Source organism: Conger conger, chromosome 3 (genome assembly GCF_963514075.1).
Source record: "Conger conger chromosome 3, fConCon1.1, whole genome shotgun sequence".
Taxonomy (NCBI): Eukaryota; Metazoa; Chordata; class Actinopteri; order Anguilliformes; family Congridae; genus Conger; species Conger conger.
This window is the reverse complement of record NC_083762.1, coordinates 26,613,268-26,630,596: the sequence shown is the minus strand read 5'-3', so window position 1 is coordinate 26,630,596 and position 17,329 is coordinate 26,613,268. Positions and strand designations below refer to the sequence as shown.

Here is a 17,329-nt window from a genome sequence, read left to right as displayed (position 1 = left end):
ACATCCAGTTTCCTCAACAGCTTTGTACCATGATATCTTTGAATTAACTATTTATGGGAAGTTGCAGTACATCGCCTAAATGTGACATATTTTGTCTGAGAAAAATTATGAAAGGCATTAACATAAATCTGAAACCTATGAGTGGCAGAATACATGCAGAGAAAGGCAGAGAGAGATAGATGAAGCAGGACAGAGGAGCACTCAGGAATTAAAAATACCAGAAATATGCCGATTCCATCTTCAGTAGAGAAAATCAACAGAATTAGAACACATGCTTGGTTAGAGAATTTCATGTTTGAAAAAGTAAGCATTAATTAAAATGTATGACGTTCCAATCCACAATTCCACAGAACCAGATTCAAACGGTACATGCGCAACCAGCATTAATAGACCGAAGACAATAGAAAAATTAATGCAAATTATACTGCATGCAAATCATAAGCGGAGGTCATTGAGAGAGGACTGATTGGGAAAGGGAGGGTGACGGGGTCTCGCAGGCAGAATGGCACCGAGGGTCCTGTATACTTACGAAGTACATGGAGAGCGTCCTCCTAGCATGAAGCTTTCGCTGTGAAGAAAGAAGAATAAACGGGCACTACATGAGCTATGGCAGCCGGGGCAGGAGGATGGGGGTGGGACAGAGAGACTCGAACTTTAGACTGATTTTAGACCTGGTAGATTTTAGACCTGGTAGAAATGCTTCGCTTCGTGCAGGCAGACATCATTCCGTGGTAGAAGGGGTGGGGCCTGCTACTGGTGTCGAGCTATGGGCCTTACGGTTTGTGCGGCACACAGCTGAGATTAGCCTGCTTCCCTAGACACCAAGGTCCCCAATCAAAAGAAGTTCTTATTGGGTGTGACGTCACCTAGCGGAGGCTCATGTGCATGCATAAGCTCAGCACCCATTAAAAATCCGACAAGCACGCCTCCCGCTCCTCGGCCAGGACGCTGACCAACTGCGTCCCTAATTTAGGAATGGGGGCTTGCAAGGGGGCGGTTGGACCTCACCAGGGTTTTGTTGGCGGACAGCATGGTGGAGTTACTCTCGTCCCCGCGTATGGGCACCAGGGGCATGGTCCCAAACTTCTGCTTGCAGATGTCAGAGGAAGAGTGACGACGCAGCACGGGAGGCCTCAGGTCGTCATGCTGGGAGAGGGAGAGTGCACACACTGAACACACACTGTCACAATATGTATCACTGTCACAATGTGTATACAAGGTCACATTCACTGTCACACTGAGTATACACTGTCACATACACTGTCACACTGTGTGCACACGGGTAAAGACGTGGATTTAGATGAGTTAATGGTGGAGGAGCCAGGCATTGCAGCCATTTTGTGAAGCGCTGTGAATGTGTGCAAATGCTCAGCCCGTGGTGACCGACCTGTGCCTTTAGGAAATTAGTCATCCAGTCCCACAGCTCCGACTCACTGCCACAGCACAGGTACCTGTGAAAGCAGGGTATCGAGCTGCAGTTTACTGCACATTCACAACCAAATTAGGCTGCAATCAAAATTATTCTCACTGACGAAATACCTAATTACCTGATTGTCCTAATTACAATTCAGACAGAGCCCTGGACATAAATGACTCCTCACAAGTGAAAAGCGTATAGAAACCTAAGTAATCATCACATACATGCATTACAGGGGTGCGTCCAAAACAATCATGAAAATATACAATTATAAGACCTGGTGAGCTCCTTATGGTACCCACAATGAACCACATTCAGGGATAAAACTGAGAAATGTACACTGCAGTACACTGCATAGATCTGTACATTTGTAGTACTAATATAGCCGTGCTATCATTTAGAGAATGTCTGTATACTTACATCTGTTGTTTGTCCAGTAGCACAGTGAAGCCCCACCTACAAAAGGACAGAAATAAATGTCCCTTTCAACATCCAGAGAAGAATGAACAGGCTTAACAGATTTGATTCCCATTGGTAGACCATTTTCACAGGAACACAACTGGCTAACATGTACACAATATGCAGTAATCTTTGGGACATTGTTTGCATCTCACTTTGTTGGAGCTTTAAGCTTTTTCCTAATGCCAATATAGATCTTCAGGGTTTTCAGTGGCCATTCCTTCTCTGGCTTGTTCGTCTACAACGACAGAGAAACACAAGGGAACAAATCCTTACCAAAAAAGAACACCTAATGTTGTTTTTTTGTCTATGTATATGGACCCAATGATGTATTTGGAATTCACGTGCAAAATAAACATGATGTGATGTTTATAGAGAGAAATAAATCATGGAATACATTCATTCCAGCCGTAGCTTAATCCAAATGTCAACATATAATCCCGTTGGAACCATCTGTGTCTTCTTGTTCTAGCTATACCTTCCTATCCTTAAGCAGCAGGAGCCTTTGGTCCCGGATCTGGAATGTGTGCTCTTGGAATTTGTTCCCCTGCAGAAGTTTTGGGGGCTCCTCTCGACACTTCAGAACCCCATTCTTCACGATCTCGCTCTTGTAGCCTACACACCCAGAGAAAGAAGCCTCATTGCTAGGATCACAACACAAGACACAAAACATATAAATGGCACATTTATAGTAAATACTGCACTCACTGCAATTTACACAATATACAGTGCAGACCTTTGGCACCAATATAACGTAACCTTAGTTCGTGGTAATATTTAATATTATTTATAATATTCTGTCAGTAACAGCGGACTCAGATACGTCAGTCACAAAAGGAAGCACAGGAGAACTATAATAATCTACCATAACAGAAATAATATATGAACCCTTGGTTTTAAGAGGGCTGTCTTTACCTGTAAAGATGTTGATGGCCTCTCCTCTGGGGGCCTTTTTGACCACAAGGAATGCAGAGCTGGGGTTGGCCATCTTACACCACTGCAGGGCTTGCTCTAGAACCTTCTCTTTGGGATGCAATGGCCTCTCTGCCATGGGTGAGAAAAAGTTCCAAAAAGGCGTCGTACACATGTGCAACTCATATTACAGAGTCAATGGATTTTAGGAGGAACAAACCGTGCTGTATATAAACATTGTCCTATTTCCTCATTCTTATGAATCAGGTGGCGTTGAGACGCATATTCACTCAAGATTTAGAGGTTCATTTAATTGTAAATCCTAAAAATGTACAGTACTGTGCAAACGTCTTAGACACCTGTATAACATTCTGTACAGATAAGATTCTTTCCAAAATAATTCAATGAAAAGTCCTAAATAAACATACTATACATTTTACATTACTATTACATTTTAGTAATAGTTAAAAACTGAATCAAATCAGTATTTTTTGTGACCACCCTTTGGTGTTAAAACTGCATCACTTTTCTGAGATAGCCAACGCTGTCCTGTAGTTCTATAAAACAAACAGCAGGGAGGTTGTTCTAAGCATGTTGTGGAACTTTCCACAGTTCTTCTGCAGATTTTGGTTGGCTCCTTGCTTCTGATCTCAGACAGCCTTGATCAAGTTTTTATGTAAAAAGTAGTAATTTGCTTACCGTAATATGTTATTTCTTTTAATTAAATACAAAAATATCTCTGTAAAATTAAATCTTTTGGAAAATGAATATTTGAAAATCGCAAATGTGTTCTTTTGTACAAAGACACAAAAAAATGTACATATATATATAAAGTCTAGGGTGCGCCTAAGACTTCTGCACAGTACTGTATAAAAATGTACTTCTGTAACAATCAGTCTGAACAATATTGCTCATTCATTGTGTTAAGACTGATTGTTACAGCAGTACATTTTAAATGAAATGTACAACCTTAAATTAATTGATGTTTCAATATCCAGTTTATGATGTTCATAAATATTCATTATATGCATGCAAAGACATTCTACATTAGAGAAGGGTGTGCATCTACATACAATTCTAGTAGAGAATATCTACCCTTTTCCCAACCCTGCTCTCTGAATTGCTCAAGGTTATTAAAGGGAGAAGTTGGGGAAGTGCCATATTTTCCAGACCAGTCTCAGGCTCAGTTCTCACTTCTCAATTTCAGTTTCGAGTTGACTGTATGACTAGCTGATGACTACCTGAAACCGCGTGACATTTTTCTGTCTAAGACATGTGTAAGCATGCTGCCCGTAATCTCACCCAGCTCTCCATCTTCTATGGCCTCGAATGTCAGCCACACGTCCTTCTCTCCAGCTGGCACATTCCTCATGTACAACACTTGATTGGTCAGCTCCTCTGCACACATCGATGGCGACACCTGCAGGACAACAGTTGACACTGAACAATTTTGCCTATTACAGTTCTGGTGCAGGAGCACAACCTGGTGGCTGAAATGAGTAACTGCAACACAAATGAAATTTCAATTATTTATTTCAAGAAGTGGATTAATCCTAAACCAAAACAGAAATGGCTCACTCTCCATTTCATAGTACACTACTTAGCTACTCATGTCACATAGCACTGATATTATGGCTTTCTTCTAAGTTCTTCAAAAGCCAAATTAAAATGGCCAAAAAAAACATGAATAGTTCTTAAGAGATGGACCTGTGTAACCTTTTCCCCAACTGTTTGAATAACAACTTGAGTGAGTGGTATATTTTGTAAATATATAGGTATATGTGATTTACCTTAAGGGTGATGCAGCAGTCCGGAATCTTCTTCTCCAAGTAGACTTCAATGATCAAGTCCCCTGCTTGAGACAGCTGAACAAAACGGGTAAAGAAGTACAGTCACACAGTACTCTTCGAAGTCAACTGCCTGTTTTTCAGCATAGACCATGTCAAAACAGTGTAATAGTGTATAATAAGTATAATTTCTCTTATGTGTAATTTTTATAGTTGCACTTAACTTTTGTGAATTGCTCATGATCTTTGTTTGTCTACCTTGCTTTAGTCTATGAATAAAGATGTATATAAAGGTATTAATAGCCCCCTTCGGTAATATTGTTCTCAGGGGACAGCCTGCTTCACCTGTGTGTCTTTCCAGGTGGTGATGAGACTGATCTCTAGCTCGATTTGGGTCTGCTGCTCCTCGTCAATCTGCAAACATGTACACACACACACACACAAGCACGCGCGTGCGCACAAACACACACATACAGTATTTATTGCATCATACATCACCATCACACCATGCGTCACAAATACAGTCATTATTGCACCATACATCATAAGCAGCCACATCCATCTTCACAAGAAAAGGCTCCCTATGGTATTGATATTTATGGAGGTAATTTTCTGTGGGGGAAGCGGATTCCTACTTGAGTGGTGCTGATGAATGTGCATGATAGTCAAACACATCTGCACAATGCGGACCTAGAGTGAGCCTGGGACAGACATTTACTCAAACGCTTTCATGGAGTTCCTACTGTGGAATTCAGCCTTTTGATCATGCCATCAGCCAGCATTCCCATTCCAAATCAGTACAGTTTACTGCTGATACAGTATACAACATCTGATCATGCTAACATCTAGCATTCCTACACCAAAGCAGTACTTTACTCCTGAATTACAATGCCTGATCATGCTAACATCAAGCATTCCTACACCAAAGCAGTACTTTACTGCTGAATTACAATGCCTGATCATGCTAACATCTAGCATCCCTACACTAAAGCAGTACTTTACTGCTGAATTACAATGCCTGATCATGCTAACATCTAGCATCCCTACACCGAAGCAGTACTTTACTGCTGAATTACAATGCCTGATCATGCTAACATCTAGCATCCCTACACTAAAGCAGTACTTTACTGCTGAATTACAATGCCTGATCATGCTAACATCTAGCATCCCTACACCGAAGCAGTACTTTACTGCTGAATTACAATGCCTGATCATGCTAACATCTAGCATTCCTACGCCAAAGCAGTACTTTACTGCTGAATTACAATGCCTGATCATGCTAACATCTAGCATTCCTACACCAAAACAGTACTTTACTGCTGATATACAATATCTGATCATGCTAACAGCCAGCATGTTTGGTTCATCTCATATACAACAACCATCATAGTGATCTTGTGGGAGAGCAATAATTATTTCCAAGAAATCAAACATTATTTAAAAACTTAATTAATTGAACCATTAAAAAGGTTTAACAAAGGGACATAAAATAATAAAATGCAGAATGTGGAAAATTCGATTTGACAGAGTATATTTATGACAGACAGAGAAACAGACAGACCGCTGGACAGACACACACATACAGACAGACGGACTGAGAGGCCTGACTGATGTGCCCTTTGCAGACAGAGGGTCCACTCACATCGAAGACGTAGAGGTAGTTGTCGATGAGGTCCTCGATGATCTTCACCTCGTGCTCTCCTTTGCCATCCGTCTGGAATAGACTAGGCGCGAACAGCAGGGAGAGGTTCTTGGTGCACATCTGGTTGAGGTCAGCACACTTCTGAACCCTAGATCATAGACAGAGCCATTGCAGTTCAGAGAACTGCAGTTACCTTGAATTTGCATCCACCTTATCATGCCCTGCTTCTAGTCTGACATACCATACAGTACCTACTCCTACTGACTTAGCCTATATTTACTAGACATGATGTCCATGGCTGTAGACAACTGCTACTTCATGCAATTTGTACCTTATCCGGCCTATGTTCTGTTGTTCTTACCGTGACCTTTGGTAAGCACTTACTGTACGTCGCTGTGGATGAAAGCATCTGCTAAATATATATACAGTGCATCCCGAAAGTATTCACAGCGCTTCACTTTTCCCACATTTTGTTATGTTACAGCCTTATTCCAAAATGGAATAAATTATTATTTTTCCTCAAATTTCTACACACAACACCCCATAATGACAACATGAAAGAAGTTTTTTTTTGAAATTTTAGCAAATTTATTAAAAATAAACTAAGAAATCACATGTACATAAGTATTCACAGCCTTTGCTCAATACTTTGTTGATGCACCTTTGGCAGCAATCACAGCCTCAAGTCTTTTTGAATATGATGCCACAAGCTTGGCACACCTATCTTTGGGCAGTTTCACCCATTCCTCTTTGCAGCACCTCTCAAGCTCCATCAGGTTGGATGGGGAGCGTTGGTGCACAGCCATTTTCAGATCTCTCCAGAGATGTTGAATCGGATTCAAGTCTGGGCTCTGGCTGGACATTAACAGAGTTGTCCTGAAGCCACTCCTTTGATATCCTGGCTGTGTGCTTAGGGTCGTTGTCCTACTGAAAGATGAACCGTCGCCCCAGTCTGAGGTCAAGAGCGCTCTGGAGCAGGTTTTCATCCAGGATGTCTCTGTACATTGCTGCATTCATTTTTCCCTCAATCCTGACTAGTCTCCCAGTTCCTGTCGCTGAAAAACATCCCCACAGCATGATGCTGCCACCACCATGCTTCACTGTAGGGATGGTATTGGCCAGGTAATGAGCGGTGCCTGGTTTCCTCCAAACATGACGCCTGGCATTCACGCCAAAGAGTTCAATCTTTGTCTCATCAGACCAGAGAATTTTGTTTCTCATGGTCTCAAGAGTCCTTCAGGTGCCTTTTGGCAAACTCCAGGCGGGCTGCCATGTGCCTTTTACTAAGGAGTGGCTTCCGTCTGGCCACTCTACCATAGAGGCCTGATTGGTGGATTGCTGCAGAGATGGTTGTCCTTCTGGAAGGTTCTCCTCTCTCCATAGAGGAACGCTGGAGCTCTGACAGAGTGACCATCGGGTTCTTGGTCACCTCCCTGACTAAGGTCTTTCTCCCCCGATTGCTCAGTTTAGACAGGCGGCCAGCTCGAGGAAGAGCCCTGGTGGTTCCGAACTTCTTCCATTTACGGATGATGGAGGCCACTGTGCTCATTGGGTCCTTCAAAGCAGCAGAAATTTTTCTGTACCCTTCCCCAGATTTGTGCCTCGAGACAATCCTGTCTCGGAGGTCTACAGACAATTCCTTTGACTTCATGCTTGGTTTGTGCTCCGACATGCACTGTCAACTGTGGGACCTTATATAGACAGGTATGTGCCTTTCCAAATCATGTCCAATCAACTGAATTTACCACAGGTGGACTCCAATTAAGCTGTAGAAACATCTCAAGGTTGATCAGTGGAAACAGGATGCACCTGAGCTCAATTTTGAGCTTTATGGCAAAGGCTGTGAATACTTGATTTCTTAGTTTTTTATTTTTAATAAAACTTTTTTCACGTTGTCATTATGGGGTATTGTGTGTAGAATTTGGAGGAAAAAAATGAATTGAATCAATTATGGAATAAGGCTGTAAAATAAGAAAATGTGGAAAAAGTGAAGCGCTGTGAATACCTTCCGGATGCACTGTATATGTAATGAAAACAGCCAGACCAGTTACCATAAATGAAAAGCTGTGCTGCACAGCAGTTATGACGACGCCGTCACAGGCCACTAACCGGAAGAGGTGACTGATCAGAGCAGCTAGTGTCGTCCTGTTGACTCTGGGCAGACTGCGAATCAGCTCCTTGTACCTTTCCAGGCGATGCGTCTTACTGGATATCTCTACAGACACAGCACAATTATTTCCAAAAGATTTGCAACAATCACAAATGACAACCAACACAAAAGCCAATACAAGCCAGTACAATCATATTGTCTGGCATGGGATCAGGGGAGTGGTCCAATAATTCTGACAGAGATGAGGGAGCAAAAGGTTCTCCTTAGAAAAGAAGGTCTTTGGTGGGCTTTTAGAATACATGCATCTAATGATCACTATACACCTAAGATTGTTCTACAACAAAATATATCAAAGTAGTCAAAGTAAGCAAATGCAAACTAACCCCCATGAAAAGTACTTGATTGATTTGCTAAGCCAGGGGTCCTCAATCTTATCCAGAAAGGGCCAATGTGGGTGCAGGCTTTCGTTCTAACGGAGGATCTTGATTAGTAGAATCAGATGTTCCTACTTGGTTGAAAGCCTGCATCCACACCAGCCCTTTCTGGATAAGTAACTAATCCCACTAAACAGTGTCCATCGGGTTCACTTTCATTGACGTGCTTTGACTTCATTGATAATGTGAATGTGTCCTCCTCCGTTATGCTAGTAGAGTTGCCCTGCTTGGGGAGAAGGGCTGTGGGGATGCTTACTGGCAGCCTCCTGCCACGACGGATGCAGGTCGGACATGAAGATGGGGTCATCGACCTCCCGGAAGAATCTTTTGAGCACGTCGGTCACATCCTCAATGAAGTTGTCTCCAATGCGCAGCTTCACGTTCCGGGCGTCCTTGCGGAACTCCTCCATCAGGAGCTTGATCCTGGACTTGGCCCCATTTTTCCTGTATATTCCCTCATGAACCAGGCCTGGGAAGCAAACCCAGCACTGCTGTCATCATTGGAGCAGTTGTGATTTTACACAAATAGTTAGTTATAGTTCCTGGTGGAAAGCCTTCATTGAGACTGGTGCCTACTGTGGCCAGGTTATACAGTATCATGCACTAAAGAATATGAAAGCGTATGCAGCGCTAGTGTTACATTGTCAAGGGCGGGACAATTTCCCAAAGACGAATCCAACTATGATCTGAGGGAGTCCATGAAACAGAATCACAGGAACCAATACATTTTTTATAGAATCTTCTACTTTTTGCTAAAGAAAATCAAGCTGAATTAAAAACTATTCAATTTTTTAACAAAGCTCTCCAAGAGTAATATCAGTGTAGGTATCCATGCATTGTTTCTACTATAGAAAGATCAGTCACCTTCCCAACTAGGGGAAGCAGAGCCATCTAACTCATCTGTATTTGCATCAGTATGGATATCTGTATAGCTACTGGATGTTGCCTCATGGGATGTAAAAAAGTAATGGTCTTTGAGGCTGGTTATGTTTTGTAACAGAAAACACCATCTCAAGACACAAAATACTTGTTTTTGAGGGTCTTCAACCAAGTCATAACCAGGATTTCATTAATTAAGCTATTGTCTGTACCAGCAGAAGACCGTTTGAACTGATGTAGTCATTATGATTATCCCAGATTTCCTTTCAGTGAAGATACATTCTTTGTAAGGGGGGCCCAATGTAGTAAGCAACCATGTACTGGGCAGACTCACCATACTGGGTAATGAACGCGATGCAGCTGTCCACAATGATGGGTATGTCACTCCTGCTGAGCTGCTGGTCCTTGAGGGCATTTCCCTTACCGCCTGCCGCCGTCTGGATGTCCGTGTACCAGAGGGAGAAATCTGTCCGCCCCACCCCCTGCAGGTACACTGTCCTGCAGAACACAGGCTGTCATTCAGACCTCCAGCCACTGGGTGGCACCGATGAACATAAGAATACATACACCCAAGACTACTTATGAGATGGCAGCTAAGTACTAATATATGGAGTCAATAAACCGCTTCAAGTTCACTCCAATCATATGTAGAAGATGTCTACATTTTCATCTGCAAGTACACTTGATTTTATAGTCGTTCAAAGTGGGGATTTGAATGTTGTTTATGTAACTCTCATCCCAAAAATATCTGACCATTTCCAGACCTCTCAACACCAAAATCTGCACAACAGGGGACTGGAAAGGTCTGAACATTTTAAACCAAGAGTGTCAAATCTTATCATAAAAAGGACCAGAGTGGTTGCAGGCTTTTACTTGAGCCCAGCACTAAGACACCAAATTCAAGTCCTGATTGAAGACCATGACTGGCAAAAATAAAAAAACTGCACCCACACCAGCCCTATTCAGATAAGATTTGACGGCACTATTTTCAACCCTTATTTGCAGAGAATACTAAATACTTACCGCCCTCTTTCCACCAGCACCAGGGTGTCCTTCTTTTCGTGGCTGTCATTCTCAGAAGTGATACCTGTGAGAGAACAGGAGGAGAGGGTTACCATGGGTAACACAGACAAAACGCATCCACATGGTGGAGATCGGGATGGGAGCCATAACATGTTGTGTTAATGTTAAGTCATGTTCATATTAAGGGCAAGGCTGAAGCCATTATAAAGCTTCTAGCATATGAACAGAATAGCCATCTACTGATGATAATGCAGTGTTGCATTAGGAGTTTTTGGGGGCCCCTTATTATCCCCAAATATCAGAAAAAGTACAATAGGACAATACCGGTGATGACAAATTGTCATCAGCAACAGACGGCATCCCTCAAAATAGTGCAGTTTTGTGAAATACAGGTGGCAGTCACTGAATCCAGTAGATGTGGCTCATTGTATCCAGTACAGTAATGTACTGTAGAGTTATAGGTGGGACTCACTGAGCTCCTGCAGCCGTTTGAGATTGATGATGTCCTCGGCTGCCCCGTCGTTCTGTGGACAGATGAAGAGGTTGGACTTCTGCAGGACGAAGAAGCCCTCCTTCCACTGCTGGGGGTCCAGCATGGCCTTGTAGCGCAGGACGCCCACGCGCTCAAACTCCCGCGCGAGCAGGCAGTGGCAGCTCAGCGGCGTGGCGGCCTGTCGCAGGACCCACAAACACATCAGCTCTCACTACTGAACACCAGAAAGGCCAGAGCAGACGCCGTCAGGTGTTCAGACTTTACACTCAAAAACTTTACTCTAACACTGTAAAAGCTATACTCACCTCCTTCCATGGCTTTTCCCAAGTATTTGGGCTCAAAAATGATTTTTTTTATTCAGTTCATTCATTCCATAGTTGAAAAAATCTACTACAAAAAGAAATACTAGCAGTTTGTTCCATTGTTATCGAAAGAAAGTACTGGTACAGAGGTATGAATGTGTCGCTCTCCTCAAACATGCTATTCAGCAATTGAATGACTGCCGCTTTGATGTGAGCTGCTCTATCAAGAGCTATGGAAACTAGTTTTGCAGTAATCAAACAACACAAATTCTTGAAATTGGTTTGAAGATGAAGATGATAAAGCTGGAGGTGGGACACTAACTAAGACTGGACTGAGCGCGCTGTGAAACGCAGCTTCACCTTTCCGATGGCTCTCGCCCAGCTGTGGAGGGCATCCGGGGTCTCCAGACCAAACTGGTAGAGCTTCTCGGAGGATAAGTACAGTTCAAAGGTGTAGCGGAACCTGAAACAAGTTGGAGAAATGCTAATTCCAGTTTGCCAGTGAGCAGTTGTAAATAAATGATGAACAGTAACTCCGCTAGTCCCTTCAGAGATCCAAACCTCCCCACCTGTCGATGAATCCAGTGTTGTTGCTTGAATCTGGCCGGCTGACCCCCAGACATATGATATCTTTGACGTCAATCTTCATGCTGGGATCGTGGCACCGATCAGACTCGTAGAACAGGATAGACTTCTCCACCGAGCACCAGTACTTCTGGAAATCTGGGGGCACACGGGTGATGTCAGAAGGTTCTGCTGCTTCAAAATAAAAGTACCAGTCTATGCATTTCTAACACATTAAAACTCACAACTGGAATTTAAATGAAAAAGAACTAAACATAACATTCATAATTTTCAATTATCAACAAACAGGTAGATATAGGGCACATGATTGAGGTACCTGAACAATCTGTTGCAATTTCTCACTATATTTAGATATGCTACATTGTCTATTTTTGTGCACTTTCTTCCCCCAAGAAAACTGAGGAAGGACATGTAATCTGGCAAAAAGGCAGCAAATTAGCATGCAGATGAACAGATGCCTACCATCTCTGGTTTTCCGGGATAATGTCCCCCTGTTCATGGAGCCTGACTTGTAGAGGTACCCAGAATGCAACACTGGCTGGATGATTTCATCATAAACACTCTGTGACCAGTCCACAGAGCTTAAATCTGCAGACAAAAACAAAACAAAAAAGAGGCAATGCTCCTTCCTCTATTTCTTCCGATTCATTGTAATTGCAGCAAAAGGAACTGATATTTATTTAGAAGTTGGTGGCTGCAAATACATTTTTTATGGGAACAGAATGATTCATCTGCTATATCAACACTAGACACAGTTATTCTAGATGCAATGTCTGGTAGCAGAGGCAGTAGACATGTCATTATGCAGTTTTGGTCATTTCCAGGTTATATACATCACATTTCTTTATCTGTAAAGCAGTAGTTCCCACCAAATACTTTGTGTACAGGTGACACCTTAGCATAAACCTATGAAGAAAGGCAGCCCGTATCATTACAATGTATCTGAAGTGGCAGTGCTGGAGAGGTACACAAATGAGCTCTGGGGTTTTGAATAGCTTAGCGCATAAACGTTTTCCACCGTACTTTACAACTCCTAACAATGTCAATGTGTCACGAATCTGATATTCTGGATACTCCTTCAGCCCTTGAAAATAACACTACTGGTTGCAACCATCTCCTCTTTCCGACCAAAAAAAAAAGAAAAAAGCTTCAAATATTTACACACATACACTCCTGCTGGCATCCAACAGCCTCTCTCCCTCCGTCTCCTGTTTCGGAGCATTCTCTGCCCTCACAAAGACTCTCATTCAGTGGAACTTTCCGCTGCCATTCGGCCTGTTTAAGTATGGGCGCACAAAACCTCAGAGTGCCCCACAGGGGGCTGTGCAAAGCCACAATATGGCACATTTTTCTGCACAGTGACAAAAGGCTCAAAGAGGGGAAAGGAGCTTCTTCACTCCCTATGGGCTTATCTTATCCTCATTACTCACCACTTTCCGGGCACAGTACAGTTCACTGGCAGTGCTGGTTAGGCTTCTTTTCTGCTCATGTTGTGTGGTCAGAGTGTCTTTCGCACAACAATCAGGGATCCGGGTATAATTAGCAGGCTTAAATGCAGAGGGCTGAAACTTTTTACGGGGACCTGCTGGATAATTCCTCTTTGGGTGGATATTAAACATGGAATGTTTTGGCGAATTAAGATGATCAAATTACCCTGAGGAGCCTTATGTCATATTTCCAGCTGACAGTGAAATGTAAAATAATGTGAGTGAACCACCACTAAAGCCCAACAAACAAGGACACTGTAACAGTGAATGTGGAGCACTATTTGAATTGGAGCGTGCTGTAATGCTTTGAAAGCACTAATTCCTGTGGTTTGGTAGGCGAGGTTGTGCGTTACCTGAGGTAGCTTGCGGGCCGAGCGAGTTGGACGACAGACGCTTGTCGTGTCCGTTAGTGTCGGAGCGGTGGGCTGCCTCGGCCTCAGCGAAGATGTGCGTGACGGTCTTCAACAGGTTCTGTTCGGACACGGCGGTGCACAGAACCTGGGGGGGAGAAGACGCTAAAACGTGAGCATCGCTAAAACGCCCTGCCCCGCAGGAAACTCCAGCGAGTTTCCCACAGCCCTCCCTTCCGTTTTTTTTTCTTTTTCTGAGAGAAACGCTTTTCATATATGGCCCGGAGTACTTGCAAAAGTGTTGCAAAACCAACCTCACATTGATCATCACAATAAAAGAAAGGCATGAGGTGTCAGATATCCATACTGATGCAAATACAGATGAGTTTCATGGCTCTACTTCCCCTAGATGGTGAGGTGACTGATCTTTCTACAGTAGAAGTAAAAATGCACAGATCATTTTCTGATACATGGATATACAGAACAGACACCAACACTAATGAGCTTTGTTAAAGAATAGAAACCAGTACCTATGTAAACAGGAGAGGGCGTTAACATGTCCCTGGGACATTTTTATTTCTGAAGAGCCAAACCTTTGTTACCATCGCTTAGCCACCAGCGGCTTTGTTTACCTATGCTATCATGTTAGCTATGCCGAACAAGAGGATATGGTATTGTACATGTACTGTATCACGTGGATTGCAGGTTGCCATGTTTGCACCTTGAGGAGTTCCTCCTGGGTGTTGAAGGTGGGGAGGGGGCGCCGGTAGCGGCCCTCACGGTATTTGAGGATGACAAACTCCCGCCGCTGTTCTGGGGTGGCATCGCAGTCCAGCTCTTCGGCCAGAGACAGGCGGGCCGCCCAGAACTCGTTGGCCCGGTCGTTCCCCAGCATGATGAAGAGCTGTGGCAAAAAACGCAGAACATCACAAACTTAAAGCAGCAAGCAAACCAGTAGCCTTTTCTTAATTATGAATTAAACACTGCAAAAAAACTTAAAAGAAGTATGTCTTCTTAGTATACAAGTCTTAAGTAAATTTAGACTTTAAATCTTATTTCTATGACTTTTTTATGAAATGAGACTAAAATAAACTGCCATGGGGTGAGAAAATTTCACTTGTCAAGTACACATTAACTTAAAACAAGCTAATAGTTTCTATTAGTTTCTTACTATAAGACTAAAAATGCTTGTGAAGACAGTCATTTTTTGCAGTGAAATAAATCACTGAGCTGTTTTGGTCCCAATTCAATCCAAATCCAAACTGCCTTGTCCTTAAATCTCAGTTCTGACTTTAGGAAAGTGTGAAATGTTATTTGAGACACTTCTCCATTATGATTCTGGCAATTGTTTAAATGAAAGAAAACTGCTTTTTGTTTTTAAAGTAAAATGTTTTAAAGTTTTTGTGCTAATTGCTTTCTTGAAGCTATGGTTTAGATTGAATCGGGGGCTCCTGCCCATGCCCCGTCCCCTGTCTCCCACCCTCACCTGCACAATCTCATTGCTCCACACACTGGTGTCCAGTTTCAGGCTCTGGACTTTGGACACCATTGTTCCGAGCCCTCTGTGCTGACCTGCAGACAAAAGGAACAAACAGAGGGACAGCAGTGCTGAAATTTTATCTGCTCCCACTGAAATCCAGGCCTTCCCACAGAGATTACGCTCTCTTGTAGTAATCTTAACGAGGCTCGCATAACCGGAGAAGCACTTATGTCATCGCTGGGCTTAGCACTCACGATACAGTACGGCATATATTGGTGTAGAGAATTTTGCCATTTTGAATGAGTTTCTCTTCAAGCGGAGGCTGTCAACATAGGCACATTAAAGCCATGCTATCCGTTCATTTACAGTACTGGACCCTGCAAGCCAGCCTTTAGCCCTCAGACTGCCTCACCTGCACAGTTCTTGCAGATGACCACGCAGAGGTTGATGGAGGCCCAGTCGGGATTGATGGCCTTGCAGTCAGCGCAGATCTTGTTGGACCGGTTGGACCAGATCTTCTCGGCCACCTCGTAATCGGAGAGCGTCTCTGCGATGGCCTCCTGCAGTGACTCCATCCAGTCCTTCTTCTCCCTCTCCGACTCGGCAGTGAAGCTGTGGGAGGGGTGCAGCGCGTTACTGGCCTGCCGCCCGTGGTCACGCGTTCCTACGGCGACCACAGGGTCCTCGAGCCCCCTCCCCCTACATGCCACCCTCCCACTGCACAGCCAGGGGAGGGCTGCCCATACCCTCGCCTGCAAAGCAGCTAACTGCCACCAGAGCTGGGTCAAATAGGTAATTGCACTGGATTCAAATACTTTTCTATGCTTCGCTGAGCTTGTCTGGTGTACTAGAACCTATGAAACACTCAAATTGAGACTAGCAGAGCCAATGAGACTAGTAGACAGACGAAAATGTATTGCTGCCAGTGGTGCAGAGGATTTTTGGGGACAAATTTACCTGAAACTTTTGTACGGAGTTATCAGGTCAAAGCTTTTGTTCTTGCCGTCTCTGATGGTAGAGCCCCTGGCCTCTATCAAAGTTATCCCGATTCCATTCTTAAAACACTGGAATAGAAGCAAAATTTAAAGTGAACAATGAAACATTGAACAGAAAAATTGTTTATACATATGCAAACATCTGTATAAATATGGTCATAAATATGCAACCATTTTTTCCTAAACACTTCAATTCTTTCTCTTCACCGTTTCATGAACTGAGGAATACTAAGGATTTCAAAATCAGCGTGAGAATGTTTTTTAGACTTGGCTTTGTCTACTCTACTGTGGGTGGGGCTCCATAGCCTCCAGGCCTAAGTTTGGAAAGAAGAGAGGGATTACTTTTCCTCTGGGACAGTGAGATCACCTGCTCGCTTTTGTACAGCCACACTTGGTCAGTGTAGATAGCGGCGTGGATCTTGGACTTGGTCCCTTTGAGCTCCAGAAAGCCGCTCTTCTGGCAGTGGTTGCCAGGGCCAAATCTGGGCCGCCCGAACACCAGCTGCTCCTTGACTCTCTCCTGCAGCGTGCCACACCATTTGTGCCTCAGGGCTGCAGTAGGAATGAAAACTTGTTGGTTTTTTTGGACCCTACATGCCCTGCTTGTATTCACCACGGTTCCCACTAAGTTCACCCTTGGGGACAGAAATAAGGGGGTAATTCACTGGGCCGGCGTTAGGCGCTGGAATAGTTTGTGGCTCAAGTGACACACGGTTAAACGTTCACAGGCCCTGAGGTCTGAGGTCACCTCCGCTGCCTGTGTCTATGTACATGCTCTTGAAATAACGTGTGTTTACCTTCATTATCTGCACGGAAGACGAACGTCCTGTGGTTCGTCACAACCTCAAATTTATTGTCTTTGGCAGCGCGGGCCATCTGTATCGCAGCCAAAGGAATCACGCCTTTTGGGTAAACTTCCTGGAGGAGAAGCCATTTGAGGCGGGAAGGGGGGTGATGTCAAATAAGGTTTGGTA

The 17,329-nt window shown here is 43.6% G+C and overlaps 1 protein-coding gene across 3 annotated transcripts in view; it reads right to left on the bottom strand.

Annotated features, from left to right (window-relative positions):
• The window catches only part of arap3 (ArfGAP with RhoGAP domain, ankyrin repeat and PH domain 3), a 47,179-nt gene that overhangs the window by 3,252 nt on the left and 26,598 nt on the right, over positions 1-17,329 (bottom strand). The window contains exons 8-33 of one of the 3 annotated variants that reach the window (XM_061235394.1): positions 17,153-17,273; positions 16,723-16,907; positions 16,318-16,424; positions 15,773-15,972; positions 15,367-15,452; positions 14,602-14,784; positions 13,884-14,028; positions 12,506-12,631; positions 12,028-12,217; positions 11,819-11,921; positions 11,136-11,334; positions 10,664-10,727; positions 9,975-10,138; positions 9,018-9,230; positions 8,327-8,432; positions 6,218-6,365; positions 4,921-4,989; positions 4,579-4,653; positions 4,091-4,208; positions 2,792-2,920; positions 2,355-2,491; positions 2,032-2,114; positions 1,838-1,873; positions 1,388-1,451; positions 1,009-1,146; positions 530-568 (exon numbers count right to left, since the gene is read on the bottom strand). In XM_061235394.1, coding sequence (XP_061091378.1) covers positions 530-568; positions 1,009-1,146; positions 1,388-1,451; positions 1,838-1,873; positions 2,032-2,114; positions 2,355-2,491; positions 2,792-2,920; positions 4,091-4,208; positions 4,579-4,653; positions 4,921-4,989; positions 6,218-6,365; positions 8,327-8,432; positions 9,018-9,230; positions 9,975-10,138; positions 10,664-10,727; positions 11,136-11,334; positions 11,819-11,921; positions 12,028-12,217; positions 12,506-12,631; positions 13,884-14,028; positions 14,602-14,784; positions 15,367-15,452; positions 15,773-15,972; positions 16,318-16,424; positions 16,723-16,907; positions 17,153-17,273 — 3,228 coding nt within the window. The remainder of the gene's footprint in view (positions 1-529; positions 569-1,008; positions 1,147-1,387; positions 1,452-1,837; positions 1,874-2,031; positions 2,115-2,354; positions 2,492-2,791; positions 2,921-4,090; positions 4,209-4,578; positions 4,654-4,920; positions 4,990-6,217; positions 6,366-8,326; positions 8,433-9,017; positions 9,231-9,974; positions 10,139-10,663; positions 10,728-11,135; positions 11,335-11,818; positions 11,922-12,027; positions 12,218-12,505; positions 12,632-13,883; positions 14,029-14,601; positions 14,785-15,366; positions 15,453-15,772; positions 15,973-16,317; positions 16,425-16,722; positions 16,908-17,152; positions 17,274-17,329) is intronic. The other 2 variants (XM_061235395.1, XM_061235396.1) reach the window with 2 other exon arrangements.